This window comes from Hibiscus syriacus, unplaced genomic scaffold, assembly GCF_006381635.1.
Source record: "Hibiscus syriacus cultivar Baekdansim isolate YM2019G1 unplaced genomic scaffold, ASM638163v2 tig00110419_pilon, whole genome shotgun sequence".
NCBI classification, from domain to species: Eukaryota; Viridiplantae; Streptophyta; class Magnoliopsida; order Malvales; family Malvaceae; genus Hibiscus; species Hibiscus syriacus.
This window is the reverse complement of record NW_024062731.1, coordinates 1,228,693-1,250,185: the sequence shown is the minus strand read 5'-3', so window position 1 is coordinate 1,250,185 and position 21,493 is coordinate 1,228,693. Positions and strand designations below refer to the sequence as shown.

Here is a 21,493-nt window from a genome sequence, read left to right as displayed (position 1 = left end):
TTCGTAACTCTTACTGTAGATTACCATGAAGAACAGTCAAGAACGCAGCAAAGAGAAGGAGACAACTCAAGCCTTCACCGGGAGAAAGTATTCACTGATATGAAGGCTGTATTCAAACTTTCTTTTCTGGAGATTTGAATTAAAAAAGATAATTACCTTTTTAATATATATATAAGCTTGAACTTTTATCTCTGTATTCTTGCAAGCACATTTAAATAAAGGAAATCTGAAAGGATCTTTTCATGATGTTCCTAACCATGAGAAAACCATGCTCATAAAGAATTCAAATCTCATGATCTACCTACCTGCCTGGGCCATCAATCCTTCCTATATAAAGGAACCCTCCACTTACACCATTTCACACACCAAAACATGAAAGAAATCAGTTCAATCTTACTGCGAGAAATGGAATTCCGCATGAAGCTCGGTTTTCTTATCATTGCAACGTTACTGGTTCTTCTAGCCACAGTGTCCCCGACTGCATTGGCAACTCGTAGCGAGGTTATCTTGACTTACGATTTCGAAGCCAAACCAAATAATCAAGTTAGTAACATCAGAAATCCTTTGGCAATGGTTTTTGAGGCTTACAACAGTCCCAGAAACTGTATCGCTAAAGGTTTGTGGTGCGGTTGGAATCTGAATGGTTGCTGTGAGCCTTGCGGATGCCTTGCAGGGTTTTGCTATGCCAAGGGACCATGCAACTGAGCTGCAAGGCAGACCTCACAGGATAAGATGATTAATGTTTTATTATATGAAGTTCGAATAACGAATTCTGTGTGTTTGCAAAATAATGAATAAAAGATACTTTTGAAAACAAAGAAAAAAGTTATATAAATTAGGTTTACATTGCTAAGATCCACTGTCTTACAGGCTCCAATGGATTGGTGATTGTAAAAGACTACTGAATACATATGGTCTTAAAGAGCTAAGCTCTGAACATGGTATAAAAAAACTATGCTCTAACCATTGTCTCAACGGAAATCTTTTTGGGCTGCCGAAAGCTCTCATCCTTCTCATTGGCTGCTTCCCAGAGCTCAGGCAATGCTTCCCTGATATTGTGAATGCTCTCTAGTGCGTAATCTACACCATCGATCCGGTGAGAAGTCCCGACCTGTATGCATTGCATGGGAGGAAACTGATGAGCCAAACATTCTCAAACAAATAGAAGGCAAAACCAAACACAAAATGTCAGGATGCTAGAATACTTAGCTTACCCACAGTGTGAAGTCCCATGTTCTTGCCAGTTTGTAGATTGCGGGTGCTGTCATCAAAGAACAACTGCAAAAGCACGCATAACAACAATATAGGTCATTCGAAATCATCTGTAAATCAATAGATTTGACGGTTTTAGTTACTGTTTTCTGGGGGTTGATGTTGGCAATCTTGAAAACTTGCTCGAATGCGTTCTCAAATGGTTTGCAGACAACTGGAGTCCTTGGAAGTTTAAGCTCAGAATCAAGAACAGCACTGCAGTAACTATCAACGTCGAAAATGGCAGTGTTGGATTTAAGATCATCAGCATCAGAAGAGTTGTCTTTTTTTGTGGGATTCAGAGTCTCGAAACTTATAATCCCTTCAAAGCAGTCCTCCAATCCCAACATGTTGAGCACCCTGGCGGCATGGTTCTTATCAGCGTTGGTGAAAATCTGTATGCAAATCCAGAACAAGGTTTACAAACAGTACTCCAAATGGTCATAAATGGCAATTTCATAAGAACAACAACAACAAGCTTACAGCTTTCCGGACTGGTAGGCTGAGCAAAAGATTCCTTAAATGTGATGATTTTGAAAAGGAAGCTAACAGATTTGTTAAAATATGGAAGACCCTTCAGTAAACAATGAGAATACCTTGAATGTTCTCGGTAACTTCACTTGAAATGCCAGAAGTCGGTGGATAAGAGTGTCATCTAGATCTGCAAGTTTTCAGAGGAGAAATCTTTTTGAAATTTAAATTTCGAATATATTAAGAGACGTTTGTTTGAAAAAAGATTGGAAATTTACCAAATAAGAGACATATATTTTGGGTCAATGGTCTGGTTCATCTGATCATATTCCATTTCTTGTCTTAACAAAAATGTTCATCAAAATCTTCTATCAGTTCAAACATAATGAAAAACGAAGATTCAAAAAATATAGAAATATCCAAGAAAGGAACATACATTGATACATCAAACGTGAAAACTAAACCCAGAAAAATAGAGCCTTTAATGTTATATCAAACAGACAAAATCAAATGAAGAACAAAACATGTAAAATAGAATCGAACATTACCGGATTGAAAGTAATCAAACGCAGTAAGAGGGGGGGGGGGAACCAAAACTTTGTAAGCTTTTAATGAGAAACCAAGGCAAACGGAGAGAGAGGAAAAGATGGTAGAAAGCGATGCTTAATAAGGGGGCATTAAATAGAGTGGTTATGGAAGTCGTTTGGGTGTTAGGAGGGTAGTTTTGTTCTAAGGTACCTTAATATAAGGTTAAACAAGTGCGTAAAAATATTAATATTTTTTTAATATTTTTTATAGTTTTTATATTTTTGGAAGAACATTATTTAGAATATTAATTTCGTTATCTAATATGTTAATCTTTTAACGTTTCTGGTTGCAACTGAAAATGTTACTTTCTCCATAACATATTCGGTTGCAACTATAAACGTTAAAAATATTAACATTTTAAGTAATGAAATTAACATTTTAGGTAGCGTTCCACCGGAAATATTAAAGCAAAACTAACATTTTCGATTGCGCATTTCTTTAGCCTTATATTAGACTGTCTTTGTAACATCCATAACCTGTATAATTATACCTATACAGATTATAGATGTCACTAGTGTTTTAGAACCATTTCCAATTCAAAAATGATTTAAAATTTATTTTCTTAAATTGGTAAATGATATTATACAATAGAATTTCATATTAATTGTGTTTCATTATAATAAATTTAATTCAAAAGATTTTTTTATGAATAGTGAACAGTGAACAATGTACAGTATACAGTGTATAGTGGCCCATGAACAGCGAGAGAATCGGTTCCTGGTAGGGAGAATCGGTTCCCCTTTTATATTCTAGAAAATTTTGCTAAAATGTGGTTATTGTTTGAAAATACATATAAATTCATAAAAATTCCATTTTTGTTTCGAAATTTGTTCAACAAAGCAAATAAAACATCAATAATTACATGCCACTAATAATTTCAACATTACATCTTAGGATGTCTTACTGATATTAATATACACTCCTCAATGCTTGATATCAGCTTGAACTCTTAATTCCACTACTAGCTTTTTACCTACGCGTAAAAATCATCACGCTAAGTATATACTTAGTGAGGCAATTATAATAATAAATAGTGCAATACAATTCATGCATGAATTTCAATGTCAAAAATCAATTGTCATAATAATCATGTTACCGGTATATCCAATATTTTACCATGTTCAAAATATTATAACTGAATATAAAAATTCTTTCTCATATTCTTGCCATTTATTCCATGAGCTCGTAAGCTTATTTGCATACTTACCATTTATTAACCCTTTTTCGTTTATTTCTTTATGTGTCACTTATCTCCTAGATTTAATGACTTGTTTTTCCACTTTATTAGCTTTTTTTAGTTATTCTCTGTTGAGAACTGTTTGGATTCGAACTCCGTGATCGTGAACATGGTACGTTTAACGATTTGCAGTCTTCCTTCTGGTTTTAATGTTAATGGAGCGTTTGAATACAACCGACGGACCCATAAGCTTTTTCTTCATTGCAGAACCGTGGCAATTCAACTTTTGAACAGCATTATCGATGTTACCCTGTCTCTTTCATTGATAAGGTTAGAGGGTTAATCTTTGAACAAAGGATACTTTTTGGGGGAAAAAAGGGGTCCTTTCTTGTTCCCCAAGTTTTCATTCCACTTTGATTCTGATACATTTAGATCTCTACAGGCACATCTAGAGAAAGGAGATAAAGGTTTGTTGATCTTTCACCATCGTTGTGATCTCCTTTTCTAAGTTTTGTTTTCATGGAAATTGATTATATATCATGATTGCTTGTTATATGCAGTTCTTATGCCTGCCTCTGCTCTTGATCGTCTCAGTAAGTGTACTCGGACTTCGTTCTTTGTAACTCTGTTAATGAGTGAAAACGTAGTTTAATCCTAATATCAACAACACTCTTGCTTTCCAGCATACATGGGCATCGAGTACCCGATGTTGTTTCGAGTTGACTAATGCTCCCGCGGGCCGAGTTCTCACTGTGGGGTTCTAGAATTTGTTGCAGATGAGGGCTTGATTACTTACCATACTGGGTATGGTTTTAATTTCTTTTAATGCTTTCGACATCGTGATTCGAGACGGTTTTTGTTTGACTTTGTGTTGCTTTCCTTTTTCCTGCAATTTGTTTTCATGATGCAGAACATGCATCTTGAAGAGGGAGATATTGTGCAGGTGAAAAGTGCTAGCTTAGCAAATGCAACCTATGTCAAGCTGCAACCGCATACTACGGACTTCTTGGATATGTCCAACCCCAAAGCATGTTAGCGATCATCTTGGCAATGTCTTATAAAAATATCGAAATTCTACAATCCGCATTCGTTTTCTTAATTCCTTTTCTTCTATGTTTGTTTGCAGCTTGGAAACTACTGAGGAACTACTCTTGCTTAACCGTCGGCGACACGATCATGATCCCTACAACAATAAGAATTACTATATCAATATAGTTGAAACAAAACCCTACCCTGCAGTCAGTATTGAAACTGATTGCAAAGTGGACTTTGCTCCTCCTCTTGATTATAAAGAAATTGAAAAGCCGTCTCCTCCATTGCAATCAAACAAGAAGCTTAAAGGCAGTATTCTCTTTGTTTATTAGTTTCTAGGAGAAAAATAAACAATGGCATGGTTAAATTTGACTGTTGAATACTTTTATGATTGCATGCAAAAAATGACCACTGAATATTTCAGTTGAAGAAGAGCCGCCGAGAAAGCGCATCCCTTTCAGTGGTTCAGCAAGGCGATTGGACGGTAAACCAGCTGCTCCGTTGCTTAAACATTACCATTCCGATGTTGGTAGTGAAACTGTTGCTTCCAAATCATCAAGCTCTACTTCAAGTCAACGTGCTTGGAAGCTCGTATTCGGTTCGAATGGAAATTGGCCCCAAAATGAAACAGAAAAGGTGTCTTATGATGTACTAGTTTAATAGTAGGAAGTTACATATCTCATTCAGATTGTACGTATTTTTAAAGTATCTTCGGAACTCTTTCTGTAGGTTGCCATGAGGAACAGTCAAGACCGCAGCAAAAGAAAGAGCCAACTCAAGCCTTCACCGGGAGAAAGTATTCACTGATATGATGACTTGGAGATTTTAATTAAAAAACAATTACCTTGATATATATATATATATATATATATATATATATATATATATATATATATATATATATATATATATATATATCCTGAACTTACATCTATGTATTCTTAAAGCATACTTAAATAAAAGATATTTGAAAGGATCTTTTCATGATGTTCGTAACAAGGGATGTTTATCGAGCGAGTCGATCGTGATGAGCACATGGTTTTTAGAACCGGACCGGTTAGCGAACCGGTCATGCTACCGGTTCACTGGTTCAATCGGTCGAACCGGTCCGACCGGTCAGAAGAACCGGACAACGTCATAATTATTTAAAAAATTAAATAAAAATAACAAAATATTTAATAAAAAATAATTTTTTATATCACAAGTCATATTCAAAGCAAGTCATAACATATATAAGTTAAAAACCATAAATCAACTGAAACAAAATGATTCAATTAACTACAACATAATATTTAAGGTAAACATATTAATAATAATATAATTATATAACTATAATTAAAAAATAAATTTGGGGTTAAAAAATCATAACAAAATGATATTGTTTGGTTTAATTTTTTTTAAAAATAATCCTACATGGCTAAGAAACATATAAGAGCATCCCAAAAGTCTAAAAAGTAAAAATATGAGAACAAAACAATCTCACATTGCTAAGAAACATAGAAGCGCATCACAACTAACTTCTATAAATAATAGAGATAATTTGACATTCAAAATCATAGAGCCTTTTGATGAGCATTGAGTGAACTATTCTTTCATTTCAATCAAGCTCGAATTTTAGGCTTCAATCGAGCTTCTAATTTTTTTTTTGAGTTCAAGCCTTTTTGAGTTCAAGTTTCAATATTATATTTCGAGTTTGAGTTGAACTTGATAATTTTTAGCTTGTGAGTTTGAGTTGAGTTGAGCTTACTTTTAAAGTTTTCAAGTTCGAGTCGAGCTCAACAATACTCGAGTTCGACTTGGCTCGTTTAACAAACGACATTGTTTGGTTTAATTTTAAAAAAAAAAACAAAAATCCCGGTTTTTCCCTGTTTTTTCCGGTTTTTAGCCGGTCTGGTTCGAACGGTTCAGCGGTTCTGGCCGGTTCACTAATAGCGGTTCAACCGATTTAGATTGAACCGGACTAAGCAACGGTTCCCGGTTGAACCGGTCGGTCCGGTCCGATTTTCAAAACAGAGGTTGAGCATTGCTCGATTCGTGCTCGTTAAAACAATTTATTACTCGATTCGACTCGACTCGTTGCTCATTAAGCTTGTTAAAATTTTACTCGACTCGTGCTCGTTAAGAAATTTTTTTGCAAAATTTTTTTTGCCCGACTCGTTGGTCGTTAAACTCGATGCTCATTAAGCTAATTGAAATTTTTACCTTTTTTTCTTAACTATAAATAAAATATACTAATACTATATAGAGCTTAATATAATCATAAGTTAATAAATTTAACAAAAAAATTATGAAGTAATTTCAAATTCTAAACTCTAAAATAACAATCAATAAATATATTAAAATAATAAACAAAATTTGATTTTTTTTTTTGGATAAGTCAAAATTTTATTATCCAAATAGCGATACGCTACAGAAAACAATCAGAGTTCAATACAAATATTTACATTACAAAATTCATTGGTCAGCAATACCCCAATGATTGTAGAGAATAAGATTCAGGTTATCAACTTTATTGAATTTTCTACCATTCAGTTGGACAAACAACAGATTATATTCTTAACTAGTTCAGTAACAGGAGTTGATCGGCCGTGATACAGTCTTCTGTTCCTTTCTTCCCAAAGCAAGTAAACCAATGCATTCAAGGCAATCTTCATTACAGTAGATAACAATGATTTTCCTTTCCAGTTTGAGCTCGCCATTTCCAAGAATTCTTCCCATAAGTATCCTGTAAAATGCAAACCAGAAAAAGCGAAGATTTGTTCCCAAAGAGAAATAGCAGTAGGGCAAAGTAAGAAAAGATGGTCTCTAGTTTCCACTGCTGAGTTACATAAAAGACAAGAGCAATCATTAATAAGACCGATACGGTGGAGACGATCCTTGGTAGGAAGTCTGTCGAGAAAAGCCATCCAGGTTATCATACTATGTTTTGGAATGTGCAGGGGAAACCAAACGAGTTTATGCCAATGGACCTTCTGGTTTTTCGCCCGAATGGAATCCATATCGAGCTAGCTTTAGTAATGCCCGAGAGGAATGAGTTTTGCACCTCTGGTCTCAATTTAAGAAGTCGTCTGATGCCAACTTGTATTGGGTTTAGCTTCAATAGACCAGAAATCTTTTGTCCTTAAAAACATAATTTTGAAGCCAAGCAACCCAGAGTGAGCCTTCACCGGCAAGAATTTGTTTGATTAAGGCTAACATACAAGCTTTATTCCAGGTAATGTCCTTGATTCCGAGACCCTCCTTCCGATTTCAAGGAGCAAATTTTGCTCCAACTCACTCGTGCTCATGTTGCAGATTTGTCAGTTCCTTTCCAAAGAAGCGGGAACAAAGCTGTTCAATTTTTCTCAAGATTGAGTTAGGCAGGAAGAGTTGTCTGCACCAAAATTGGTAATAGAAGAAAGCACAGTTCGGATGAGCTCCACCTCCCTGCATAACTGAGCAGTTTACTGGACCAGTGATGCAGTCTAGATTTATATTTCGATAAGGATCACACAGTCTTTATCAGAGATTTTCCTTGTGAGCAGCGGAATTCCTAGATATCTCACTGGCAAAAAGCCTTGGTTGAAGCATGTAGATTGCTTAATAGTCTCAATTATTCCCGCGGGCATTCCAGCTGCAAAAATTCACTTTTAAGGGCATTATTATGAAGTCCTGACATCTCATAAAAAGTGTCCAGTACACTTGTTACGCCTATAACAGAATCCACAGAACCCTCACAAAAAATGAGTAAATCATCTGCAAAGGATAAGTGAGTCAAGTTAATTCTTTTGCACTTGGGGTGATATCCAAAAATATCCTTGGCGGCAGCCAGATTAAGGAGGGAAGAGAGGACATTCATGGAGAGAACAAAGAGAATGGGGGATAGGGGATCTCCTTGCCTTAAGCCTCGAGCTCCCTTAAAGAAGCCAGAAAGGCTCCCATTAATGGAAACTGAGTAGCTTACTGTGGTGTAGCAAGTTTCAATCCAAGAGATGAAAGTCCTAGGGAGACCGATAGCCTTCAAGATGGCGGAGATGAAGTTCCAGTTAAGGGAATCGAAAGCCTTGAGTCAATTTTCAAAGAGCATCTTGGAGATAAATTCTTTCTATTGTAACCTCTAACCAGTTCTTGTGCAATAAGGGTGTTTTCTATGATGCTTCTACCTTTCACAAAAGCTGTTTGGTTTAGAGTTACTAGTTCGGGCATGATACAGGTTAGTCTTCTTACCAGTATCTTTGAGATTGCTTTGTAGATGACAGAACAGCAAGAGATAGGTCTAAAGTCCTTAACTTGACTAGGGTTTCTTTAGTCAAGGAAACGATAAATCTCCTGGCCCAGATGGGTTCTCTCCACTCTTTTTCAAAAAAACTTGGACTATAATCGAAAGCGACATTACAGCTGCTATCTCTCAATTCTTCAAAATTTGATTTTTGGGTGTAGTAAAATATTAATTAATAATTTAATTTTTTATTGTTTATTGAAAAATTAATGGATTATCAATTTATATATTTTTATTATATATTAGTAAATTAGTAATTTTTTGGAATGAAATAAATTTTAAAATAACTACTAAAAAATTATATTAAAAATATTAACGAGCTATTTGAGAACTTATCGAGTCGAGCTGAATTTTACTCGATTCAACTTATTAAGGTCTCGAATCGAGTCAATTCTAGTTGAATTGTAACCGAATTAAATTCGAACTACTCACTATATGTTGCTAATCATGAGTCGTAAAGAATTCAAATCTCATGATCTACATGCCTGCCTGGGCAATCAATTCTTCCTATATAATGGAACTATATAATGGAACCTCCACTCACACCATTTCACACACCATAACATGAAGAAATCGGCTTAATCTTACAGCGAGAAACGGAGTTCCATGGGAAGCTTGCTTTTCTTATCGTTCCAACGTGTCACAAAATAATCTCTTCAATTGTATTTTCAAAGTAAAGAGAAATTTGAAGATATTGGTAGAATGTTTTAGAATTTAACAAAAAATTCTAGTACACATGAAAGTAAAAGTTATAGAATACTCTGAAATGTCCTAGATTGCTTTAAATTTCTAGAATATTATGGAAGATTATGTAAAATCATAGAAGATTTTAGAATTAGGAAAAAGTTCTAGAATACTAAGAAGTTCATGGTAAATTCTAGAAGCGTATGAAAAATTTTCCTGACCTAAGTTATAATAGTTTTGTATAAAAAAGTTCTAAATATAATATAGACCGCAGGATCAAATTAATCTCCACCTCACCGTCCATTGAGATGAAAGGCTATATAAAGGTAGTATTGCCATTTGCGAAACCCATCCATCTATTGAACACTTTATAGAGTATTTTCCAAAGTAAATAAAGATACTTGCTTTTTTTTTCAATTTCTTTAACTTTCGTCAAACACATCTTTAAAAGATTTAGGTGACTTAGTCACTAAAAAACAGTTTGAGTGTCTTAAGAGCCAAAGAAGAGGAAGTCCTTGATAAACAACGCTGGTTCTTATAGCCACAATTCTCCTGGACAGCTTTGAGCTCCAAGAAAGATCTCACGGGGTTTGATTAATGTTTTATTATATGAAGTTCGAATAACAAATTTTGTGATGTGTCCTTGGGATGAAGTACACTAATATGGTGAAATCTTCTTTGATCTCCAATTGCCTAAAAGAATTATCCAAATATCTTCTTTGCTCAAAAATATATATGCGATAAAATAAAATTCTCGATGCTACTTGAATATTCTAAATAATGTCTTAGAATCGAATATAACATCTTCCAATATAAGTAAAGATAGAAACTTTAATAAAATGAACCAAAAAAAAATGTATTATAAGCTAAAGAGATATAACTCGTTGATATCTTTCAAGAAAATACCAAAAAATATAAAGAAGTTGAGAGTGAGTGAGGTGAGAGACCGTGTCCATCTCCTAGGAAAACTACTAAATAATAGCCGAAAATTCTACAATGAGATTCTCATTATACGTTTATATAAGCGGAAAAGTTTTCAGTTGTTTTGTACCGGTAAAATAGTTATGCAATACAACTATGGTTTAATGTTTACATTCTCTAATCATTAAAGGTAAACTTTATTATTTCTCATTGAACTTTGTTTTCTCTTTGAACTTTGTTTCTCTTTGAATTTTATGGTTTAATACTTACATTCTCTAAATCATTAAAGGTAAACTTTATTATTTCTCATTGAACTTTGTTTTCTCATTCAACTTTGCTTTCTCTTTGAACTTTATTTACTAATATGGCCACTATAAATTATTTATTACTATTATTTTAATATGAAGTGACATTTTATATTAATAAATATAAAAATAATTTAAAATAAATTTAATAGTATTTTATTATTATTAAATTTAAAAGATTTTAAAATGATCATTGCCCCTTCTCGTCACCATCGACCCGTCGATCTTCGAAATTGGTAACCGTTTGATTCCAAATTGTATCGAGAGATATGATTTGACACGTTGAGTCTGAATCTTGTTGTTGTTTCACCGAAAATATCTCAAAAGTCGTGAATGTCGACTACGACATTTCAGCTTTCTCACTTTTGATCTCCTATTCGTGGACTTCAGAACATGTTCTGATAAAATGAAGGTCAGATTCAGAGGGATTGAGACGAAGCGACCTATGAAATATGGGATCGAACAACCACCATCTATGACCGTCAATGTTTTGATTTCCTCACTTTAATCGGATTTGGAGAAGGCTCTGACAAAATAGAGGTCGGATTCAGACTTAGGAGGTTGAGATGAAGCGACCAATGAAATCAGACCGAATAACCTCTATCTACGACCGTTGACGGTGGCTAGGGGTGTAAATGAACCGAGCTTGACGAATAAGATTGTGTTCGTGTTTTTGTTTATTTTTTGAAAGTGTTCATTTGGTTCGCGTTCGTTTAATTTTTTAGTATCATGTTCGTGTTTGTTTATTTATTTTTAAGGTGTTTACGTTCGTTTATTTAACGTTCACGAACATATTCGTTTAATGTTTGTAAACATGTTCATTTAAGTATTCGTGAACATGTTCGTTTTGCATTCGTGAACATATTATTTAGCATTCATTTAGCGAACATTTGTTTAGCGTTTGTTTATCGTTCGTGAACATGTTCGTTCATATAGAAAGGAAAGATTTGTGTTATAATAGGGAAAATGGTAAAACTACACAACAAGTGCTTAAACTTCTTAGGATCATAGTCTAAACTCCAAATTTCATCATATTCAATTTAGTATGTACTTTCACTGATATTCAAATATAAAAAAATAAACGAACCTATAAACGAGCTTATTCGTGAACATAAACGAACCAAGTATACCTCTGTTCGTGTTCGTTCGTTTATAAATGACATAAAAAATTTGTTCATACTCGTTTATTAGCTTAACAACGAACATAAACGAACATTATACAAACAGTTAGGAACAATTCATCGAATCCGTTCATTTACACCCCTAACGGTGGCTTTCAACGACGACAAATCCACCATCTAGGTTTAATTTTATATTTTAAATTATTTTTATATTAATTAATAATAACAAATAACATGTCATACTATAATAATAATAAATAATTCAGATTGATTAACATGAGCAATTCGAAAAATTCAGTGAGTAAATTGAAAAGATTGAAAGTACAATTAATGAAATAGGAGCGAGGAAAGTTCAGTGAGGAATGACATAGTTTACCCGATCATAAATATGAAAGGGTAGATTATAAATTTCCTCACTGAACTTTACTCTTTCTTCTATTTTGCTCACTTAAGTTTGAAACTTTTTTATTTAATCATTGAACTTTAGACATTGAATTTTGTTAACTAGTTCCTGATGCAGGGGGATCCGAGACAGATGATGCTGAGCTGTCAGATTGCACGTTGATGGCGCTGAGATACCATGAGTTGGCAATCAGCGCAAAGGCGGAATTGATTGTGACATGTTCCTCATTGGGGTCGTTTTGAGTATGTTTCAGTCTTTTGGCCATAACTTTGGCTACAGTCAGAATCGCGCATAAGACCCCAATCCGGAAAGCTCTTTTCGACGCGCACGCTCTCCACATGGAGCTTTGCTCCATGTGGCCTTTTTTTCAACCTCAAATTCTGCCGTTTTCCCCTCCGAATCACAGATTTATTTTTTACTATTTATGGTAATATTCGATTGTTAATTAGGAAGTCAATTTAAATCCGATTTAGGCCGGATTTTTGGGAGATTGCTTATTTTATTTCGAATTTCAATTAGAGTGATTTTCGGGATTTTGCTATTTTTTGGCAAAATTCGAATAAAGACGATTTTTTTTGCTATAACAGTCCGGCTTGTGGACTTTTTTTGCATTGTTTGATTTTATAATATTTTATTAAACCCTAGAGACTTTTTCTCTGGTTTTTGGGCGAATTTCTCTTGTGAATCGTCTGTCGGAGCTAGCCTACAGGATAATCACTATTCTGTCTGGCGTCAGTTGGTGTCAGAGCTTCAACATCTTCTTGGGAAATTTCACCAGTTTCAATGGCTGGAGGTCGTGGTCGTGGTCGTCGTGAGCAGGTTCCGAATGAGGAAGCCCAACGCCGTGATCGCAGCGTTCAGGATGTGATGATTGTGGATTTGCAGAGGCAAGTCGCAGAATTAACCCAGCGCCTGGTGGCGCAGGATTTCGAGGATCGTGAGGCCTCTGATCACGATACCAATTCCACTTCGAAACCCATCACAATCGCGCAGGATTCCGGGGCACAGGATTCCGGGAGCCCGTGGTCGGGAGGAGCGTCATGGAGACCTCGGTTTTCGGGTCGATCTCCCTGAGTTTTCTGGTACATTACAGGCCGAGGGATTCGTGGATTGGATTAATGAAGTGGAGCGTATTTTTGAATATAAGGAAGTCCCCGATCGTGTGAAAGTGAAACTGATCGCCATCAAACTCAAGGGCAGAGCATCTGCGTGGTGGGAACAGTTACGACGTTCACGAGAAAGACAGGGCAAAGCCAAGATCACTGATTGGGAGAAGATGAAAAAGAAGATGAAGGGCCACTTCCTTCCCTTCGGCTACACGCAAACCTTATTTCAGCGACTTCATGCGTTGAGGCAGGGCGCGCGATCAGTCGATGATTACACGGAGGAGTTTTACCAATTGGTCGCCCGGAACGATTTATCTGAGACGGAGGAGCAGATGGTGGCGCGATATTTGGGGGTTTACGCCAGCCCTTGCAAGATGTCCTCAGCCTTCATTCATTGTGGAGTGTTTCGGAAGCATACAGCGTGCACTTGCTGTTGAAAAACAGCAAAACAGGAGACCAGTGATCAGGAGCGACAACAGTCGACAGTTCGCCCTCAAGAGTCCCGTCCTGCTCAGCAGCCACCGCAGGGTAATTCTAACCCTACTATTAGATGTTTTCGTTGTGGTGAACAAGGGCATAGGGCGACTGATTGCAGGAAGCCTGCTAGTCAAAAGGGCAAAATTTGTTCATTGAGGAACGTGGAAGACGACTGAGGAGATTGGCGAACCCGTGTATGACGATGATGAGACTGATGATGTGTTGTATGGAGATGGTTATGAGACTCTGGTCGTTCGCAAGAGTCTACTTACCCCCGGGCGATTCAGGGACGATTGGTTGAGAACCATATTTTCCACACGACTTGCACAGTTGCAGATAAAGTCTGCAAAATGATCATTGACAGCGGCAGTTGTGAGAATGTAGTGTCCGAGGAGGTTGTCCAGAAATTGCAGTTGAAGACGGACTGTCATCCTAAGCCATACAAGTTGTCATGGCTAAATAAAGACAGTGAGGTAACAGTTGATAGGTGATGCCTCGTGTCTTTTTCAATTGGTAGAAAATTTTGAAATGCCTGGTGTGATGTTGTGTCTATGGATGCGTGTCATATATTGTTGGGTCGACCTTGGCAGTATGATCGCAGTGTCATTCATGATGGACGGAAGAATACATATTCCCTTAGCATCAAGGGAAAAAAGATTGTGTTGGCACCCCGGCGGGAAGGACTTGCTCCTACCCCAGTAACCCATAATACTAATCTGCTTTCTATGTCCAAGTTTTTAGATGATTGAGCATGGCGGCGTGGTCTATGCCTTGCTACCAATGCAGTGCGTGGATACAGATTTACCCAGGTGCAGGATCTTCCTCATGGACTACCACCTATGAGGGATATTCAGCATCAAATTGACCTTGTTCCTGGGTCAAGTTTGCCAAATCGACCAGCATATCGCCTCAGTCCCAAGGAGGTCGAAGAGTTGCAGCGACAGGTGGAAGAGTTGTTGGAGAGGGGCTATATCCGAGAGAGTATGAGCCCATGTGCAGTCCCTGCTCTGTTAGTGCCAAAGAAAGATGGTTCTTGGCGTATGTGTTGACAGCCGAGCGATCAACAGAATTACAGTGAAGTACCGGTTTCCAATTCCCCGTCTAGATGATATGTTGGATCATCTATCTGGTTCTAAGATCTTCTCAAAAATTGACCTTAAGAGCGGTTACCACCAAATCAGAATAAGGCCTGGAGATGAGTGGAAGACGGCGTTTAAAACGCCACAAGGGTTGTATGAGTGGATGGTCATGCCTTTTGGGTTATCCAATGCGCCCAGTACATTCATGAGATTTATGCATCAGGTCTTGCGGCCTTTTATGGGAAATTTGTTGTAGTTTACTTCGATGATATCCTCGTTTATAGTCCGACATGGACTTCACACTTCGATCACCTCCGTGCTGTTTTTGAGATGCTGAAAACGGAGTGCTTGTTTGTCAATCAAAAGAAGTGTTCTTTCTTCACTACTTCTGTGACTTTTCTTGGTTTTGTTGTGTCTACTGATGGTGTTCATGCAGATCAGTCAAAGATAGATGCAGTCTTGGAGTGGCCCAGACCAAGAACCTTACATGACATCCGAAGTTTCCATGGCTTGGCGTCTTTTTACCGTCGATTCATTAGAAATTTCAGTACTCTGATCGCCCTATCACAGAGTGCCTCAAGGGGCGTGATTTCCAGTGGTCTGAGGAGGCAGAGGCTAGTTTTCAACTGGTCAAGCAGAAGATGACCGAGGCTCCAGTTTTGGCACTTCCAGATTTTGACAAAGTGTTCGAGGTAAATTGTGATGCATCTGGCGTTGGCATTGGTGGTGTTCTGAGTCAGGTAGGTCGTCCGGTTGCTTTTTCAGTGAAAAGCTATCGGGATCAAGAAAAATTATTCCACTTATGATCTGAGTTCTATGCCATAGTTCAGTCCCTGAAGCATTGGCGTCACTACCTAGTACAGAAGGAGTTTATTCTGATTACCGATCATGAGGCCTTGAAGTACATCAATGGCCAACACAAGCTGAGTAGACGTCATGCCAAGTGGGTAGCATACTTGCAAGAATTCACTTTTACGCTGAGGCACCAAGCAGGGAGTTTGAACCGCGTCGCAGATGCCCTGAGCCGTCGTACCTTACTTCTCACCACCATGAGTACTAAAGTTACAGGATTTGAGACGTTCACAGATATGTATGCAGCTGATCCTTCCTTTGGAAGGATATTTGAGGAGGTAACTGAGGGTCACCGTCATGATTTTGTTTTGCATAATGGGTATCTGTTTCGTGGATTACAATTGTGCATTCCAGATTGTTCATTGAGGCAGCAAATTATAAGTGAACTCCATAATGAGGGACACTTTGGCCGAGATAAGACATTGGCCCTTATCTCTTCTGAATTTTATTGGCCCAAGTTGACTAGTGATGTGGCCCATTATGTGGACCGTTGTTATGTGTGCCAACGGTCTAAGGGAGTTCTCACCAATGCGGGATTGTACACTCCCTTACCTGTTCCTGAAGCTCCTTGGTTCGATGTCAGCATGGATTTTGTACTAGGCTTACCCCGCACCCAAAGGGCCTCTGATTCTATCTTTGTTATGGTTGACAGGTTTTCCAAGATGGCTCATTTTGTAGCTTGCAGAAAGACTATGGATGCTGACCGGATTGCCCATCTCTATTTCAAGGAGATTGTGCGTTTACATGGTGTTCCTCGATCCATCACTTCAGATCGTGATACTAAGTTCATCAGTCATTTCTGGAAGAGCCTGTGGGGGAAACTGGGAACGCAGTTGAATTTCAGTAGCGCCTACCACCCCCAGACGGATGGCCAGACTGAGGTGGTGAACCGAAGTTTGGGAAACCTTTTAAGGTGTTTGGCAGGAACGAAGCCGAAGCAGTGGGATTTGGCATTGCCTCAGGCAGAATTTGCCTACAACAGATCAAAAAACAGAACCACATGTTTAAGCCCATTTGAGATTGTCTATGGTCAGAACCCATCCGGGGTGTTGGACTTAGCCCCTATTCCACGTATAGGACGTTTCAGTCCTAAAGCAGATGAGATGGCAAAGTATCTTCGGGGTATCCATGAGCAAGTGAAACAGACCATTCATGAGAGCAATACCAAGTACAAGACTCGGGTCGACAATCATCGTCGTCAGGTTTTTTTTGATGTTGGTGATTTTGTTTGGGCTGTATTAACTCGTGATCGTTTCCTGTTGGTGAGTAATAAGCTTAAGGATCGGAAGATTGGACCTTGTGAGGTCGTGCAGAAGATCAATGATAATGCTTACAGGTTGCGACTTCCCAGTCACTTGAAGACTTCTGATGTCTTTAATGTGAAGCACCTGAGTCATTGTTTTGTGGATCCTGATGACACTACTCTGAACTCGAGGACGAGTTCTTTCCAACCCGGGGTGACTGATGCAGGGGGATCCGAGACAGATGATGCTGAGCTGTCAGATTGCACTTTGATGGCGCTGAGATACCATGAGTTGGCAGATCAGCGCAAAGGCGGGAATTGATTGTGACATGTTCCTCATTGGGGTCGTTTTGAGTATGTTTCAGTCTTTTGGCCATAACTTTGGCTACAGGTGTCAGAATCGCGCATAAGACCCCAATCCGGAAAGCTCTTTTCGACGCGCACGCTCTCCACATGGAGCTATGCTCCATGTGGCCTTTTTTTCAACCTCAAATTCTGCCGTTTTCCCCTCCGAATCACTAGATTTAGTTATTTTTTACTATTTATGGTAATATTTCGATTGTTAATTAGGAAGTCAATTTAAATCCGATTTAGGCCGGATTTTTGGGAGATTGCTTATTTTATTTCGAATTTCAATTTAGAGTGATTTTCGGGATTTTGCTATTTTTGGCAAAATTCGAATAAAGACGATTTTTTTGCTATAACAGTCCGGCTTGTGGACTGCTTTTTGCATTGTTTGATTTTATAATATTTTATTAAACCCTAGAGACTTTTTCTCTGGTTTTTGGGCGAATTTTCTCTTGTGAATCGTCTGTCGGAGCTAGCCTACAGGATAATAACTATTCTGTCTGGCGTCAGTTCCTGACATGACAATTGAATTTCCTTTTTAGATAAATTTAAGGAGGAGGTACCTACCATGAAAATTGTTTATCATTTGATTGAAATACTTATTATGGTTAAGGTAGAAAATGATTTTTCTAGACTTATGAAAATTACTAGTCCATCCTTTAACCTTAATGGATTCTTTTACGTGATTCATTTAACCTTTGATTGAAAAGGGTCTTTTCTTGTTCCTCAAGTTTTCACTGTGATTCTAATTCATTTAGATCTTTGCAGGCACATCTAGAGAAAGGAGATAAAGGTTTGTTAATTTACTTGGACATCGAGTACCCGATTTTGTTCGGGTTGACTAATGCTATCTTTGCAGGCACATCTAGAGAAAGGAGATAAAGGTTTGTTAATTTACTTGGACATCGAGTACCCGATGTTATTCGGGTTGACTAATGCTCCTGTGGGGCTAGTTTCTCATTGTGGGGTTCTAGAATTTGTTGCAGATGAGGGCTTGATCTACTTACCATACTGGGTATAGTTTTAAATTTTATTTGATGCTTTTGACATCGTGATTTCGAGACGGTATTTTGTTTGACTTTGTGTTGCTTTCTTTTTTCCTGCAATTTTGTTTTCAGATGATTCAGAACATGCGACTTGAAGAGGGAGATATTGTGCTGATGGAAAGTGCTAGCTTAGCAAATGCAACCTATGTCAAGCTCCAACCGCATACTACGGACTTCTTGGACATCTCCAACCCCAAAGCAATATTAGCGGTCTTCTTGGAAATTATTTCTTATTGAATATATCGAAATTCTACGTTCGTTTTCTTAAATTCTTTTTCGTGTTTGTTTGCAGCTTGGAAACCACACGGAGGAGTTACTCTTGCTTAACCGTCGACAACACAACCATGATCCCCTACAACAATAAGAAATACTTGATCAATATAGTTGAAACAAACCCCCCCCCCCCGGTGCAGTCAGCACAATTGAAACACACTGTGAAGTGGATTGCGCTCTTACTCTTGATTATAAAGAATTGAAAAGCCGGCTCCTCCTCTACAATCGAGTTCATCCCTTTCAGTGGTTTGGCATGGCAGTTGGACGGAAAACCTGCTACTCCGTAGCTTAAACATCATTCTAACGTTGGTAGTGAAACTGTTGCTTCCAAATCACCAAGCTCTACTTCAAATCAACGTGCTGGGAAGCTCGTATTCGGTTTGAATGGAAATTGGCCCCAAAATGAAACAGCAAAATGCATTGTTATGATATACTAGTTTAATAGTTGGAAGTTACTCATCCCATTCAGATTATGCATATTTTAAGAGTATCTTCGTAACTCTTACTGTAGATTACCATGAAGAACAGTCAAGAACGCAGCAAAGAGAAGGAGACAACTCAAGCCTTCACCGGGAGAAAGTATTCACTGATATGAAGGCTGTATTCAAACTTTCTTTTCTGGAGATTTGAATTAAAAAAGATAATTACCTTTTTAATAATATATATATAAGCTTGAACTTTTATCTCTGTATTCTTGCAAGCACATTTAAATAAAGGAAATCTGAAAGGATCTTTTCATGATGTTCCTAACCATGAGAAAACCATGCTCATAAAGAATTCAAATCTCATGATCTACCTACCTGCCTGGGCCATCAATCCTTCCTATATAAAGGAACCCTCCACTTACACCATTTCACACACCAAAACATGAAAGAAATCAGTTCAATCTTACTGCGAGAAATGGAATTCCGCATGAAGCTCGGTTTTCTTATCATTGCAACGGTACTGGTTCTTCTAGCCACAGTGTCCCCGACTGCATTGGCAACTCGTAGCGAGGTTATCTTGACTTACGATTTCGAAGCCAAACCAATAATCAAGTTAGTAACATCAGAAATCCTTTGGCAATGGTTTTTGAGGCTTACAACAGTCCCAGAAACTGTATCGCTAAAGGTTTGTGGTGCGGTTGGAATCTGAATGGTTGCTGTGAGCCTTGCGGATGCCTTGCAGGGTTTTGCTATGCCAAGGGACCATGCAACTGAGCTGCAAGGCAGACCTCACAGGATAAGATGATTAATGTTTTATTATATGAAGTTCGAATAACGAATTCTGTGTGTTTGCAAAATAATGAATAAAAGATACTTTTGAAAACAAAGAAAAAAAGTTATATATTAAATTAGGTTTACATTGCTAAGATCCACTGTCTTACAGGCTCCAATGGATTGGTGATTGTAAAAGACTACTGAATACATATGGTCTTAAAGAGCTAAGCTCTGAACGTGGTATAAAAAAACTATGCTCTAACCATTGTCTCAACGGAAATCTTTTTGGGCTGCCGAAAGCTCTCATCCTTCTCATTGGCTGCTTCCCAGAGCTCAGGCAATGCTTCCCTGATATTGTGAATGCTCTCTAGTGCGTAATCTACACCATCGATCCGGTGAGAAGTCCCGACCTGTATGCATTGCATGGGAGGAAACTGATGAGCCAAACATTCTCAAACAAATAGAAGGCAAAACCAAACACAAAATGTCAGGATGCTAGAATACTTAGCTTACCCACAGTGTGAAGTCCCATGTTCTTGCCAGTTTGTAGATTGCGGGTGCTGTCATCAAAGAACAACTGCAAAAGCACGCATAACAATATAGGTCATTCGAAATCATCTGTAAATCAATAGATTTGACGGTTTTAGTTACTGTTTTCTGGGGGTTGATGTTGGCAATCTTGAAAACTTGCTCGAATGCGTTCTCAAATGGTTTGCAGACAACTGGAGTCCTTGGAAGTTTAAGCTCAGAATCAAGAACAGCACTGCAGTAACTATCAACGTCGAAAATGGCAGTGTTGGATTTAAGATCATCAGCATCAGAAGAGTTGTCTTTTTTTGTGGGATTCAGAGTCTCGAAACTTATAATCCCTTCAAAGCAGTCCTCCAATCCCAACATGTTGAGCACCCTGGCGGCATGGTTCTTATCAGCGTTGGTGAAAATCTGTATGCAATCCGGAACAAGGTTTACAAACAGTACTCCAAATGGTCAAAATGGCAATTTCATAAGAAAACAACAACAAGCTTACAGCTTTCCGGACTGGTAGGCTGAGCAAAGATTCCTTAAATGTGATGATTTTGAAAAGGAAGCTAACAGATTTGTTAAAATATGGAAGACCCTTCAGTAAACAATGAGAATACCTTGAATGTTCTCGGTAACTTCACTTGAAATGCCAGAAGTCGGTGGATAAAGAGTGTCATCTAGATCTGCAAGTTTTCAGAGGAGAAATCTTTTTGAAATTTAAATTTCGAATATATTAAGAGACGTTTGTTTGAAAAAAAGATTGGAAATTTACCAAATAAGAGACATTTATATTTTGGGTCAATGGTCTGGTTCATCTGATCATATTCCATTTCTTGTCTTAACAAAAATGTTCATCAAAATCTTCTATCAGTTCAAACATAATGAAAAACGAAGATTCAAAAAATATAGAAATATCCAAGAAAGGAACATACATTGATACATCAAACGTGAAAACTAAACCCAGAAAAATAGAGCCTTTAATGTTATATCAAACAGACAAAATCAAATGAAGAACAAAACATGTAAAATAGAATCGAACATTACCGGATTGAAAGTAATCAAACGCTGTAAGAGGGGGGGGGGGAACCAAAACTTTGTAAGCTTTTAATGAGAAACCAAGGCAAACGGAGAGAGAAG

The 21,493-nt window shown here is 37.6% G+C and overlaps 2 protein-coding genes, 1 long non-coding RNA gene and 3 pseudogenes across 3 annotated transcripts; 2 read left to right on the top strand and 4 right to left on the bottom strand.

The window, feature by feature from the left end:
* Nucleotides 1-873: 873 nt before the first annotated feature.
* LOC120124521 lies at nucleotides 874-2,056 on the bottom strand (annotated as a pseudogene).
* Nucleotides 2,057-2,976: 920 nt separating this feature from the next.
* Nucleotides 2,977-5,326, top strand: LOC120124559 (annotated as a pseudogene).
* A 1,721-nt stretch (nucleotides 5,327-7,047) lies between these two features.
* On the bottom strand, nucleotides 7,048-7,425 carry LOC120124558. Its single transcript, XM_039143206.1, has one exon. It carries the CDS (start codon nucleotides 7,423-7,425, stop codon nucleotides 7,048-7,050), a length of 378 nt encoding a protein of 125 aa, XP_038999137.1.
* A 10,735-nt stretch (nucleotides 7,426-18,160) lies between these two features.
* Nucleotides 18,161-19,230, top strand: LOC120124557 (annotated as a pseudogene).
* Nucleotides 19,231-19,984: 754 nt separating this feature from the next.
* LOC120124578 lies at nucleotides 19,985-20,772 on the bottom strand. The gene is made up of 3 exons (XM_039143217.1): nucleotides 20,486-20,772; nucleotides 20,349-20,411; nucleotides 19,985-20,247 (listed from the first exon to the last, which is right to left on the bottom strand). Exons 1-3 carry the CDS (start codon nucleotides 20,729-20,731, stop codon nucleotides 20,086-20,088), a joined length of 471 nt encoding a protein of 156 aa, XP_038999148.1. The 5' UTR covers nucleotides 20,732-20,772; the 3' UTR covers nucleotides 19,985-20,085.
* Nucleotides 20,773-20,986: 214 nt separating this feature from the next.
* On the bottom strand, nucleotides 20,987-21,216 carry LOC120124579. Its single transcript, XR_005516283.1, has 2 exons — nucleotides 21,129-21,216; nucleotides 20,987-21,039 (listed from the first exon to the last, which is right to left on the bottom strand). It is a non-coding gene; the product is annotated as an uncharacterized LOC120124579 (long non-coding RNA).
* Between the last annotated feature and the right edge of the window lie 277 nt (nucleotides 21,217-21,493).

What these genes read in the sequence shown, in the direction of transcription:
- LOC120124558 (XM_039143206.1), bottom strand. Translation starts at nt 7,425, where the DNA reads ATGGCTTTTCTCGACAGACTTCCTACCAAGGATCGTCTCCACCGTATC.
- LOC120124578 (XM_039143217.1), bottom strand. Translation starts at nt 20,731, where the DNA reads ATGTTGGGATTGGAGGACTGCTTTGAAGGGATTATAAGTTTCGAGACT. An exon ending in ACATCAACCCCCAGAAAACA is followed by an intron (nt 20,412 to 20,485) that starts GTAACTAAAACC and finishes GTGCTTTTGCAG; the next exon opens with TTGTTCTTTGATGACAGCAC. An exon ending in ACATGGGACTTCACACTGTG is followed by an intron (nt 20,248 to 20,348) that starts GGTAAGCTAAGT and finishes ATGCAATGCATA; the next exon opens with CAGGTCGGGACTTCTCACCG.